Raw genomic sequence first — 15068 nt, 5'->3', positions numbered from 1 at the left:
ACAAATATGACAAGAGAAGCTTCTAAAATATATGACCTAGAGCTTATAGTTAAAGAGTTGTTTCAAATATTAAAAATGTCATCATCTACTCATCCTTATGGCGGTTTGAACACACTGTAAACAGCAGGTTTACTATCACAGCATGTATACTTAACTTTTATAACAGTTACAACCAGTTTTAAGACCAACTTCCCTGCATCCACTGATTTATGTTAGTTGTTTGAGACAGATAATTGCCCACAAAAGCATCTAGTCTCATCTCCCCCTTTTTGTATTTGTCACTTAATGGATGAACTCAATGAAGTATGTAGAGAACTATGTGCATGACCACATCTGCTTTCATTTTGGAGAATATCAGGACTTTTCTGCACCTGATGTCATTGTTTGCTTAATGTTTGAGGTTTGATTTCCCAGCAACGACTCATAAGCATGGACGTTCATTCTTGACCTGGGAAATAGTAGTTTGACAAAACAGTCTAAACTCAATATCAACTTACACTAATTAATATTTCTATATTAACTATGGATCATATGACTTCTTATATGTGAAAAGGATCACTTGTAGTGACAGGTTTTCCTGTTTAGGTTATCTATATTTTCACTGCTTCCATCAACCTTGTTTCCAGACACAGCAGGGAGCTTCAGCCAAAAAGCTGTGATAAAACCACTGTTCACTACCTGTCCAACACTAAATGGTAAACAAAGTTAGCAGCTGATTTTTACGCAGCTAAAGAGAGAGTATTTCCCTGAGATGTTGGTGGAGACCAAAACAGAGCTACACGAGAGTGAATATTGGACTTACATCACCAGGTGGAGAGAAACATGACTTCATATGAATGATAATATTGTTCTGTGTTTGCTGAAAGTGTATATATGCAAATGTTTGCTACACGTTCATCATATAAACTTAATAGGTGATATTATGTAACTGTTGTGCTGTGCACAAAAAAGTAATTGCTGCACTTTTAAAGAAAGAAAAATATTACTTTGTGTCACTTTCTCTTGTTTTGGATTAAATAACAGCAGCTACTGAGATCTTAAGTCAATAGAATTATCAACAAAATATTTATTATGATCAAATGCTTATCTAATGCAAGTTTCAAGTCTCTGAAAGCCAATTTTCTCTTTGTCTAGCCATGAACTAAACAAAAATAACCCCTGTATGGTTGATAGGAGAGCAAACTGAAAAACTTATGATATGCCTTGGACGGCTGTCAGCAGTAAAGACAAGTGTGCAGGATTCATGAATGATGGACTAAAATGCAAAGTGTGTGAACAGTATGTTTGTTAAGTGTTTCGTACCTTGTCCGAAGCGTCCGGTCTTATGAACCTCAGTGGCTCCTCTGTATCCCAGCATCCTACAGACCACATCCCCATCCTTTTTATCCCAGACGTCGTCACACACCGTCCCCCAGCGGCGTTCATGGAAAACCTCCACGCGACCCTCGTGAGGACCTGACCCATTCACCAGCCGCACCAGGGTCTCCTCCACTGCAAAAACACACACAAACATGCGTTAATATAATTATCAGTATATGCAAATTCATGTAGAAACTGGCACAGACATTTACAAATTTCTCTCTACTGTTTCATGCAATTGCAGACAGTGTCTTGTTTGTTTTTATTGGATCCTCAACATCATAGGAAACCATCACAATGTTGCTTCCACATCACTGAAGAGCTTTTTTTCAGCTTCTGAACAAATGAGCAGAACCTCTGAACTCAGACTTAAACATCCCTCTGCGGCTGACTGCTTTAGCACAATCTGCTTTTTCATTTACAGCCATCGAACATTAAAATACGCTTCCAGCTGAGCTTAAAACACAGACTTCCATTCTTTTTTCCCAATGGTGCAAACAAATGGATACTGAGCAACCAGTCATGTTGACATTAATTTGACTGTGATTCAGATTTTTAATTGTCATGAACTGTAATTTTATAGTTGTACTTGGATGAGTGTGCTTCTATTTATATGTTGATGTGTGCGTGCAGTTTTGGCTGTATAACTGTCACTGTGATAGAGACTATGTAATGCTGTGTGTCTGTTGATTGTTCTGTGTGTACCTGCCCGAGGACTGCAGACAGCATTGTTTTTTGTGCAAGGTCCTTGTATAATACAGAGATGAAATAAATTAAATGTTTTTCAGTGTGCATACAAAAGACAAATCTTTATTATTTATGCTACATGACTACACTGAAAGAATACATGACTCTCTTTTATCTGGTGTTTTCTGGCGTGGCTTTGAACTCACACTGAGCATATTATTTTCATTGTGAATGTTTATGAATTCAATGAAGCTCTGTAAATCAAACCAATATGAAAACGAAGTTAGATGAATAGGTTGTTTTTGACGTGCTGCAACTGAATTTTTTTCCTTAAACCGCAGAAGTTGTCTTTGATTCAAAAAGAAGAATAAATAAAATGACTCAATGTGAGGGAACGTTTGTTTCTTTCTATTCAGTGGAACCCCCCCCCCCCCCCCCCCTCATAAAAGCCAAGGGGTTGCTAAATGCTGGGTTTGAACTTTTCCCCAAAAGCAATTTTTCATCATCTGACTATCAAGACTTAAAGTCTGCCAGTAACCTTGTGGACTTGTCAGAGCACAGGTTGAATATCTTCAAATTCATAACTTCCTTTTTTTGACTGTGCATCTAAGTGTTTATCCAGTTACTTTATTGGAAGGAAAAAACAAGCAGCTGTATATGAGATTCAAGGAGAGAAAAGAAGACGACATGAAACAAAAATAAGGACAAATGAGAATAAAATATGAGATGACGAGAGATACAATGATAACATTACATAAAATGAGATGAGTAGACAAGACGCTGAATGAGAGTAAGGAGGGACATCATAAGAATGGACGATATGAGATTAGAAGAGAGGAAGTTAGACAGAAGAAAGAGAGATTAAGACACGAATGAGTTAGAGAGGAATAGAGTAGAACAGTAGTTATGAAGAATTAGGAGGTACGTTTAAAAAGGATACAAAGACAGGAGAAAACAAGATTTAAAAAAAGTAAAAGAACAATGAGATGATGTGAGACTGAATTATGATCACATGACATACTATTTAAAAAAGAGATGAAGATGTGAAGATGGATAGCGATCAGAAAACAAGAATCTACAGCCTTGCTAAAAACTCCATTAGGCTTTACTTACAGATTTTAACATGCTAATGCAGGTACTTAGCTATAAACTAAAGAACTGCAAACATTTGAAGTTGATCTGATGAAAAGTCAGTGGATCATCAAGGTTATTACAATTCATCCTGAAGAGAACATGAATTTTTGTAGCAAATTTCATGACGATCCAATCCAGAAGTTGTGGAGACATTTCACTCAATACCACTAAGTCAACCTCATAGTGGCGGTAGAGTAAAAGCTAAGAGATCACCAAAGTCTCTAGGATACATCCTCTGGGTACCATGAATGTCTGTTAAAATGTAATATTTAAGTCAGGACCAAAGCGGTGGATCGACTGACAAGGCCATAAAAACAGATGAGTGCAAAAGAAATTAGAGCAAAGCTGAAAAACGTAATCACATACCTTACTATAAACACGATCTAATTAAAGCTAACGTAAGCCTCTTGACACTGATGTAGACTTTTGTCCAGCTAGCAGGAATTTCCTGATGTTAATTTAAGTTTTGGGATAGCTATTAACTTCACTGAGGGGCATGACGGCCAAGAGCCTGCATATAAAAACTTACCGGCAGTATAATCAAAATAAGATGTGCATTTGTGAGCGTGTGTTTGTATTAGCAGAAACTTCGTGGATCCACAGTCCATCTCGTATTCCTGAAACAATGCGGCAGCTGCACTCGTATAACTTGACTTGATTTATCACCTTTCAGGACGCAGTGAGGAAATGAGAAAGAGAGGTAAACACACACACGCACGCACACACTCATACCTACACTATCCTGGACTGCTCGCTGGTGTTAAGACCTGCATGCTGACTTACACTCTGCTGACAGAGTACTGGAGACTAAAACCAGACACATTATCTAGACAGGATATTAGTCTCATCAGACCATCATAAATTTTAACTGTGTACCATTTAACTCTCATTATACATGTCAAGTACTTTGCACTCACTAGCCCATCATAATTTAATATCTACCATAACTTATTATCATATCTGCTTCATGTATTTGTAACATATTCTTGAAGGAATCTGATGTACTTTCAACCCCCTGTTGCTGTTTTTTAAGGCAATACTGGAAGGAAGGAAGAAGGAAAAGGAGAAGAGTTATAAGTTAACACATTTTGTATAAGACAGACGTAATTGAATCCTCTATTACCTGAAACAGATGTTGAATGTATTATTAAATTAATCAAATACAAAACAGCCTCTCCTTTTTACAGTTGTTAAGAAGCTGACTCTGTCCAAATGTAGCAAAATCTGCCCAGCAGCATCTTGAAAGGTCACTAATGACCATGTTACATCTTGTTTGTTTAATCTGTACAAAAACTGAAGCATAAAAACAACAAAGGCTGGATTTAGTTGGTCTACTCCTTGGCATAATCACTTGTAAAACTACAAATTGACGTTTTATTTACTTCAATTTTATATGCACTAGACAAACGATAGAATATGTTAATTTGAGAGGGTCAGAAGTACTAAACAAAGTATGAAAACACCCTGAAATGGCTCCAGATTATGGTGTTCATTTTGTGTGTTAACAAAAACATGAAGATTTGCAGCAGATTCACAGAAAAAAGAAACCTCATCCCTCGAAAACGTCTCTGATTACTGTAAAGGTCAAGCTGCAAAATCACCATTGCAAAGAAAATATGAGAAACACAAATCAAAAGTAATGAAGTCATGTTTTGGAATGATAATACTTTTAGGTAGTAGTGGTGTAGTTATTATTGGATGGTTTTCATTTACACATTTTTGGACAAAACTGTCTCCATACTTGATCCCGTGCAGAAATTCATGCTGTACAAAACTGCTATTTGCTGTTTTGGTTTGTGTTTAGTGGTTACTGCTTTTAGTATTGTATGTGTCACTTATTAATTTCACTGCACAGAGCTAGATGAGAAGATTAATGCCACTCTCGCATCTGTACAGTAAATGTATGCCACTAGCAGAAAGCAGCTCAGCTTTGCGTAATGCAAAGACTGGAAACAAAAGGGGACATGTTATACCTAGTTTGGTGAATATGTATAAAAACTGAAGTGTAACAAGACAATTCATGGTTTCATGGGGTGTTCCTGGAAGTTTTTTTTATCACTGCCTGACGCCATTTAGGTCACTGCACCCCTCCAAGAAATAGTCTGTACATAACCCCCATATCAAATTGCTCATCTAATGAAACAAAAAGGCATATTTCCCCAAAATTTGGAGGTATTTAGTGTTGCTCCCACTATTTTGTTTTCACAAGGAATTAAATATTCATACAAAGAAGTTTGTATAATCCAAAAGGTTATCAAGCAAACTGCGCCGATCCTATCACTGACTGGCTGATATCATAAAGAAAGCATCTTTATCAGTCCCACATACTGTGCTGTTTGAATACCCCTGTGACATGACTCACCACTTCCTCACATCACTCTCTTTCTAGCCATATCTTTTTCTCTCTCCCTTTTGCCCTTCATTCTTTCCCTCCCTCCCCCGCTGTGCAGATAAGAGACTTTGGGGAGAAGAAGAGGAGGAGAGGAAAGGTTCTGGATGGATGGAGCAAATGTAGACTTGAGACTTCAGGGATAATCAGAACCATACAACCAAACTCCAAGACATTCGTATCTTTGCTTTGAAGAGCGGGACTGCAGCATATCTGAATTGGACTGAGTTATTTCTCTCTGGTGGAAGTGCACAAGATTTATTTTGGCAGAGAATTAGGCAGAAATCAGGCAGATGCATGACGAGAACGCTATGGTAAATCGATCACTTCATTCATTGTAAAAAGATACAGTGTAGAAGAGATGGTGAATGACACTGCAGCTTGTCAACAGTTCATTAATTCTGTGTGTAATTAGGGTGCTTTGGATAGAAACCATTTATCTCTAACTTTAACTCTGAAACAAAAAACGCAACAGTGGCGAATGGATTAAACAGCATGTTTATGTGCTTTAAGCTGCAATTTTAAGCTAACTAACATTCTAGCAACATAGTGTTACCTCCAAAGCCATGGAGCACATTATAAGCTACCAAAACTATATTAGTTGTTTGGTTACAGGTTGTATTAAAAAAGCTTATTTACAACTGGCACATAAATGGCGTTTCTTACTGGACAGTTTAGGTTAACAGCTGGTTAGCAGCTCTGTCCTTCTCTTTATTGGACTTTCCTAAAACAACCCTAGCTAACGTTAACCGCTAACATCGATTTGCCAACTCACTGCTTAATATATCATCCTAACTCTTTTAACATTCTAATTAAATAACTATACAGTATATATATGTGACTATAAATAAATATATAATAAACACGGCTAATTTTTTCCATAGGCTATTATTGCCTTGGTCATGTAACTTTAGCCTTATGGCAATTCCACATGGAGCACGCTTCTCATGTTTTTTTTCACTGGTGCGAAAAGATACAACATTTTATTAAAAGGTGTTAATTCACACTGCATCAAACCAAGACACTGAACTTTTTTTTTTTTACAGTCTTTTTATTCTCCTCTGTCTTGTTTAGTGAAGCATAATCTACAGACAGCTGTTTAAATCAAACTAATCTCCTATTGTACGTTTTGAATTCAGTATCTATAGTGATGAAGGCTCCCATTCTGCCTTAAAACTACTTTGTTTCTAAAAATGTCTGCTGTCAGTAAGCCAGAGCAGGACTGTTAGGCTAGCCAGGAGCTGCTGTTGATAGACGGCTGCTTCTGTGGACAGAGACACTGAATGCAGGTCGGAGTCAGTGTGAATTTAATGGATAGGACTAACTGTGGATTCATAGTAAGTCTATCAAAAAAGATACTGTGTATTTAATTACATTATGGGCATATTAAAACCGTTTTTACATGTTTCTCTTTTTTTTTAAGTGAGTCAACCTGAGTTTGTGTTTTCAAACAACTTATGGAACTAATGTTAGCTTAATATTATGCTAACCTTAGCTTAAAGCTTTATAGTACGTTAAAATACAGCACCAGATTTGGGTAAATGTGCCAGCAACAGTTTTGTTGTCATGTTAAATCCATAAATTTTAATTTTGGATAAAAATAAATGAAGCTGCTCTTCTCTTAAAAAGCTGTAATGAACTAATCACTAAGTAAATTGCTCTTTCAGCCTTTCAGACAAACTGCAGTTCCCATGATACACAAGAGCTTGTGCATAATGACACACATGCTAAGCAATCAAAATAATTATACAAAAAGTCAAGGATGATTCTAAGTGATCCTGTCTCCACATTTTGACTACTCCAATGCTGTCAGCAAATCAAGTGGTTTACCCTCAACTAGAAACAAACCCTAATTTGTTTCAACACGCCCACATTTTCTGAGAAAGTAGGGAAATTCATATGAGCTGCAAAAGATATAATGACTGTTTTTATCCAGAGAAAAGACAAGTCCAAGTGTTGGTTGTTGTCCAAGTGGTTCAAGCCTCAGAGGCCAGTGGAGCTACAGCACCAGACTGTCAATACCTGAGGCCAGAATATGCAGTGATCGCCATTTACTAATGTTTATTTGGCAGGCAGGAAGGCTGTGGACTGGGCTGGACTGAATGGCTTGAGGACAACAACTAACGAACTCCGTCTGTTCATTCAGTTCCCCTTGAAACTTAGATGTTATTGTCTTTCACAGTGTTTGCTCTTCTAAGTCCCCTTTCTGTTTTCTTGTTTTGACTCTTGCATTGCCTCTTCTTTGTGTTTAGTGTAATTTGTTTGCTTCTGATTTGATTTTCTTTGCTATTGTACATGCATGCTCAAAATTTGGGAAGCACACAAACAGATTCCAGCAGTTCCAGCTTGTGACTAATGTGATATTTGTTTCTACATTTTGAGACTTTTGCATTGAGGAATCTATTCAAATCACAGATAAGTAAGTTACCCTCAAAAAGTATTTTAAAAGTATTTACAGCATTGTCTGTGGTTCTGGAGCTGTTTCCAAAAAACTTTAAAAGTGTGTCTTTGTCCCATGACCAAAACCAAGAATGTGACAGTTCGTGCTTACTCCTGACAGTTAGTGTTTACTTGTCTGGCTATCATTTTGTTTGGTGAAGACATGTAGACACATTGTCTAAAACAGGCAATCAAACTTATCCTATAGAACACTGGACAGAATATATTCATACTGTCTGGGTATAAGAGTCTCGATAGGAACAACAATGAATTGATCAAACTAAACCAGCATTAAATATGTGAAATTTCACAGTGTAATCAATTATTACCAATGGAATGGTTAAAATGTGTAAATGCAGGGATGCAGTATATCTAAATTAATATTTTGTGTGAAGTTCAACTTTGATATGTGAAGTCACACCATTGATGAGTAGCAAGCTGTCTGGATGGGTTTTGAGGGATGGATTGGTTGTGTTGCTGAGCTTAAACTTTCATTTAACCCTCCTTGCAGACTCAAAACTAGAGGCGAATAGTCTTTTGAATAAACTGTGTGAACATATTGCCCTGGTAGTGAACTAACATTCCCTCTTTGATAAATCTTTATTGAATTTTATTATTTACTATCCCAAGAACAAAATACAAGGAAGGAGTGCCCAGTACAGAGAAAATTAAAAGTCAGATGGAGAACCACTGTGACTAATTACCGCAAACAAGTTCCTGTAAATATCTGAAAATAATTCCTCTGTAATTGAATGAATAATATACTTGTGATACATTTTTTACATCTTCAACATAACAAATGTCTTCTGTGATTGCCACAAAGTAGGGAAAGTATTAAGAGACAGATAAAAGCATTGTTGGCTTTAGTCTTTTCCTGGGATTTGCTGACAATAAAACAAGGTTTTCCATAAAGCTTTCAGGGAATGTCTCACTGACTCAAATGTAATCATCAATGCAAAAGTCTGAAATGTAAAACACCTGATTCTTAAGATGAAATAGTAAAATGAAAGAGTGGCCTGGCTTCAACTTGCTTCAGCATGTGTATTCCTGCATGTTTTAGTAACTCTGTGTGTGTGTGCATCAAATCAGAAATGAACAATATTAGATTAAATACACTGTGGGGGAGCTGGGTTTGTTCTTTTCCAGAGAGGAAATAATTGGATACACCAACTTTGTGTGTACATGAATAATAAAAACAGCGAGTAGGGGGTATTTCAACACAACTGACAACTGAATGTAAAGGAAAAAAAAGTATAGATCTGTTGATATTACTGATCTTTAATTTTGTTTCCCAGTATTGATATTGGAGCTTACAGCTTGGCTACAGGTGATCCTCCACATGAAAAGAACAACACTGTGTTCTCATGAGTCCAAGTCCCAGGGTGAAAATAAATTCCTCATTAGAGCCATGAAGCTCAAATCTATTCTTTTTGGATCCCTGTAGCTCCACAGAAAAAAAAACAACCTGTCAAGCATTAAGCCCACCACACTTACTGCTGGACCCCCGAGCTTAGCAATCAAACTGTCAGTTGGCCTCTGAGAGCATAACTGTGTATGTGTATGTGTGTGTGTGCAGTTGCATCACTTCCAGGCTCTTATAACAGCCTGACATCAACTGTTAAGTGAAAATCACACAAAATGTCTCAAAGATGAAGAGTAAATTGGGTGTTTTGTTACAAGTTACATACACATGAGAAAATATCTTTTAGGGATTGTAAGAGGCATATTGTTGAACTGAAGCCTCAGATAGTGTTGGATATATTTCATGCTTTTAACCTTACAAAGAAAAACAAGGGGATCACTACAGTTCATGACATTCTAATCGATCTCTGCTGAATTCAGTAAATAATAGATCCACAGCAATATCCAGTATTTTCCAGCTAATCAACTCACCTGTTAAGTGACAAACACAAACACATCCATGGCCTCCATCATTTGGTTATAAGTGGGAACAGTTTACATGAAATATACAAAGACTAGCACACAAGTGTTGCCAGATGGGACTTACAAAAATGAACCCAATCAAAGCATAGAATGAGTCTAATAGTTATAAAAGTAGACCAATTTTTATCTTTCATTTCAAAGTGTTTTCGTTTTATCAGTATAATGAGGTACACTCAAAAAAAATTATGAATCTATAATAATATACAAATGTATTTTAGATTTTGTTATTAAACGTTAAAAGTGTTCACTCATTTGAACAGATGTTTCTGTTTAATCACAAAACATAAAGTTCAAATTTAATTGAAGTTCAAAGAAAAAACATTTGGTTTTTTTGACATCATAAGTTTGTCATCGCGTGTGGAGCTGAGCCAACTGAACTCAGTTCACTGTCAACCTCAATTTACTTATATGAGACAAGGGGTCAGTTTGGTTTTGCTTGGGATTAGGGTTGATCCTGGATGCTATTACATATATTACTCTAACGTTAGTAGCTCTGCCCTGCTCCTTATTGGAATTGGAATATGCTCCTTATTGGTTTTCGTGTCTTCTATAGGGTTTGTCAGCCGATGTTAATGCTGGCTTTTGCAACTGTGGCCTTCGAGCACAATATGTATATGTATTTAGCTATAAAGCATATATTTAAGATCCTTTTGTTTTTGTTTTAAAACAAGCTTGCTGGAAATATAAAAAAGTCAGCTTGTTTTTAACCAACTCATGAAATAAATGTTAACTTAATTAGCTAGGCTTTAAGTGGTAAGTAAACAACATGCTGTATGTAAAGTAGTACAGAATTTATGAAAGTAGGGAGCGAACTGTTTTAACATGAATGCTGCTCATCATAGAGAAATCTATATTATCTACTTAGTATATAGTAGAGTTAACTAGAATAACCATCTCCCAAAACTTTATCTTTTCTCTACTTTTGTAATCTTTTGTTTTGTTTTTCTACTTTCTGATTCCCATGCTTTACTCTCTCTCTCCTTTTGCTTCCTTTTCTTTCAGATGTGGTTCTGACTGCCTGAAGACCCTTTCTTTTCAAAGTGCGGAACATCAATTCGGATACGACAGAAGAAGATAGTCTGACACAGAAGACAGATCTCTCTCTCTCTCTCTCACACACACAAATGATTACAATCTGGGGTCCATTTGCCCTTCTTTACACAGAAATATGCATGTGCTGTTGAGACTTTTAACAGAGAGAAAGAGCCTAATCCATTCAGTGACATAACTGTATGGCAGGTTCAGTTTGTGTTAACACCCAACATATGTGCGGATGAACGTGCGCTTCAGCGGTCTGGGGTCACTCTGGTGCTCAATGTGGGGTGTAATCAGACAGGTATGCACTGTATGCTTTGAAGGGTAACAGGATCTGAGGCATGCATCACACGATAAGTCGGCCACATGAGGTTTGTGACAAAAAGTGTATGGCATAGCAATTCAATATTTCTGACAGCCAACAACATGTGGTCTCAGACTCTATTTCAAACATCAAACATCTGAGTTTTGTAAATGACGTGAGGAAAGAACTGATCTTTGATGGTTCTGTAATGGGTAGAAAGAGTAGGTCAAGGGATCGAGTCAATGTGACATGAACACCACTCCATCACATGGAGAAAAGCCACAATGATGTAGCAAAAGAAGAATAACATTTGTGGCAGAAAAAAGGAGAAATATCTGTGGTTTGTGGCCATGAATATTTATATCCTTCTCCTCTACCTGAATCCAGATCAGTAGTTTTGGATGGGGTTTCATCTTATCGCCACAGGATCACAACCACATATGCACACAAGTTATGATTTTTAAACCCTTTTGATGTCCTCTAAGCCATGTGTTTCTTCAGCGTGTGTCGGAAACCGTGAGATTACGCTGAAAAGAAAAGCAGATCTACTGATCCTTTAAAGCTCCCGTAGCTCTTTGCACAGGATGTCAGGTGAGGCAATGATGAATGAGGCCCCATAAAGTCATTAGCTCGTAAATTTTTTGTTCTTGTATTGCCAACTGGTGGTTTCAGATCACACGCACTGATGTATATATGCCCAGCAGGATTTTCTTTACTATGACTGTGCAGACAGACAGCATTTTATATTAAAAATAACTCAATATATACAGTGCATTAAGGATATAATTTACCTTGTACAGTTTTACTTGATGCTGCACAAAAAATCAACCATGCTGAACTAAGGCTTTTTCAGCCTTTTGAGTTCAAATCAAAGCTGTTTAAGTCTGGGATTTTTTCTCTAACAAACATACTTTGCAATCAGCAATGTTTACATGTAGCCAGTTTTCCCCCATCACGTCTTATCAGTTTTGGAAAATCTCAATAAACTAATTTAAACAAAAACACTGCAGCAGATGCTTGAAATAGTTTAGATTCAGAATAAACAGAGAAACATGCTTGATATTATCACCTCAAAAGGCTTTGATGTAACAAATTAAATTAATCTTGGAAATCATGTTGATTATTCAATGTTCATCCAGTGCCCACAGAATGTTATTAACCATGTGAAACTGTTTTAGGAGCAGAGGCGAGGGAAAAACATCAAAATTGTCCAAAAAGATGTGCCATGATGTTCTAGATGGGATGGATGACTGTATAACTCATTACTCTGACTATGTTTTTGACATGTGAGACAGTTTCAGTTAAAGGTACAAGTTTTTTTTGTTTCTCTTTATGAGGATGCAGATGCAATATATATTCCTGGAAGTAAACATGAATGTAAACAATGCCAGTTTCAAACTTTTCAGAAAAACTTTGTGAATGTTTTATGAGGAAGGTAATGAATTCAACACGTGTGTTAGACCACAAGACCACACACAATGCATTTTGGTGAGTAACGTTCAAACAGAAATTTTGTTTACAAGAAAACTCCACAGGGCAACTTTAATCCAATTTCACTATTAGATTTGTCAGTGAACAAAACGGGATTACAATTCATCAAAGCAGCAAGACAACTTTAATCCTAACAGTAGACATGTTCCAAGTGTTCATCTAAAAAAACTTAGTGGGAGAAGAAGATGATCGGAAAAGTACAAAATAATACGTCAGTGTCACTGAATTGAAACAGCAGATTGTTATTAATTAGTGGGGATATTACTGAAATTGAAGTTGATTCAACATGTTTTCCTTCATTTTACTGTTGAATCTTTCTGCAGTACATTTTAGATTTACTGAGTGTGTGGTAATCTTACAGGCTCCAAGCTTCCAGCGACTGCCATTAAAAAAACTCCACTTCTACTATTTTTTGTTGTTGCTTGTACAGCTTGTATAGTAGTGAATGAAACTTACTGTCAGAACAAACCTGTGTAATTATTTAATGAAAGAAATTACTGTGAAATCATTGAATCCACTTTTTGCTGGAGACAACATAAAACCTCACTCAAAGACTCTCAGTGACTACGTAACATGACACAAGTCAAAGATATGCATGGTAGGTGTCAGTTGTGGCAGTTATATGACTCCTGCACCTTTTTATTACTACAAACAGGTAGCATCATATTGTTGACAGGACAGACTCTACTGGTCTTCCATATCATAGACTAAATGCTGTCTCTGGTTTCTTCCTTCGTTTACACTTTTGATTCATATATCAGCACTCACCTGTTTTCTCGCCCCTGTCTCCTCGATCACCCTTCTCCCCTTTCATCCCTCTTTCTCCTCTGTCACCTGAGGAAAGAACACAACAGAAAAAACTAATGTAAAATGATGCAGACTTTTTGAGTAGCAGTACAATCAGTTAAAATGTAACTTTAACTTGATCTTAACATTAAATAAACCCTATTTGTCCTTGTTGAAACTCAGTAAACTCACTATCTCATTGCATCTGTGAGAACAAATGATCTGGTGTCACGCTTCAATTTTAAGCATAACACATCATTTACTATTAGTTTTATTGTATTACACATTGGATTGAATTATTCTTATTCTCATTCGGTTTTATAAATATTTGTAGTATCTTAGGATCACATTGTTTATGACAGGATCAAAGCAAATCATCACTTTTAAGAATACGTCTAATAATGTCATGGTGTTTTTTTAATTCTAAGTAGAAAAACACTATCTATAACATCACTGCAGATCTAGAGGCAAGAAAAAAAGAAATTTCAATCATATTAGATTTGGATGACACTCATAACCTCTGATAATATCCCAATTTTTAACTGAAGACCAGCAGTGGTAGACATACAATCTGACACTCATTACCAAATCTTATCCTAACCACAATATAACAGCGACTGGTGCAGACATTTGTGTCTATGCAAGTTAAACACAACCCTCAAAATAGACTTGACACCCAGAGACAAGAGAGGCTTAACCCCACCTCAAACCTATTTCCTCTTCTTTGTACTTCTACTTTGTAATATTTTTAGTGGAGTCCTCTAAAACTTTTCATCCCTGTAATTATTGTCTTGTAATTTGGGCATAAAATGTAAAAATTAGAGGATACCACCATGCTTCTGAGGCTTAATTTACCTCTAAAAGTTGTGGTTAACATTAGTTTTTTTTCTATTAGTGTGGAGGTGAGCGAGGTTGAAAAAGAAGAAGGAGAGAAAGAGAGAGAAGAAATGAAGAAACATTCAAAAAAGTGTTCTTTGGGCTGCAATAAAGGTGCCAGTGTCAGGTAATTTTTAGCTCTTTACTGTGTAGATATACGCATGGTGGAAAAGTTAATGCGATGTAAAACCACGAAATGACTCGAAGTAAAAATCCTCTCATTTGTGGTTTTACACACTTTTACACATGACACTTTCCTCCAATCAGCAGCTTGGATACGGCCATTTCTCATTTGTTTGTGTTTCAAAATAAGCTTCTTTTCCAAAGTCCTTGTAACGTTAACCTCCAAAACAGTTGAGCGTCTGTTTTAGTGGGATTTGTTGCTAATATTCAGTCATGAAGTTTGAAACCACATGTCTGTTTTTGCCATAAAGCTATAAGAGGATCAGCTTCGAGTAGGCATTTATCCCACCTTTAATTTAGCTTGGTTTCCAAGACCACTGGGCAGCTGCCAGCCGAGGTGGCATTCAGTCCCACCTACCATATGTTACTGTACATATGTATGTATGTATGTCAATGTTTGAGTAGTATACTGTAGCTAACACTCCGCCACACCCGGCTGAG

The 15068-nt window shown here is 36.7% G+C and overlaps 1 protein-coding gene across 1 annotated transcript in view; it reads right to left on the bottom strand.

Moving 5' to 3' along the window:
• Positions 1-15068, bottom strand: part of scara5 (scavenger receptor class A, member 5 (putative)) — an 86815-nt gene that overhangs the window by 9445 nt on the left and 62302 nt on the right. Inside the window, exons 9-10 of the mRNA XM_053337029.1 lie at positions 13551-13616; positions 1303-1491 (exon numbers count right to left, since the gene is read on the bottom strand). Coding sequence (XP_053193004.1) covers positions 1303-1491; positions 13551-13616 — 255 coding nt within the window. The remainder of the gene's footprint in view (positions 1-1302; positions 1492-13550; positions 13617-15068) is intronic.

The sequence above is a fragment of the Scomber japonicus genome, chromosome 17 (genome assembly GCF_027409825.1).
Source record: "Scomber japonicus isolate fScoJap1 chromosome 17, fScoJap1.pri, whole genome shotgun sequence".
Classification (NCBI taxonomy): Eukaryota; Metazoa; Chordata; class Actinopteri; order Scombriformes; family Scombridae; genus Scomber; species Scomber japonicus.
The sequence above is the reverse complement of the archived record's forward strand: the minus strand, read 5'-3'. Positions and strand labels throughout refer to the sequence as shown.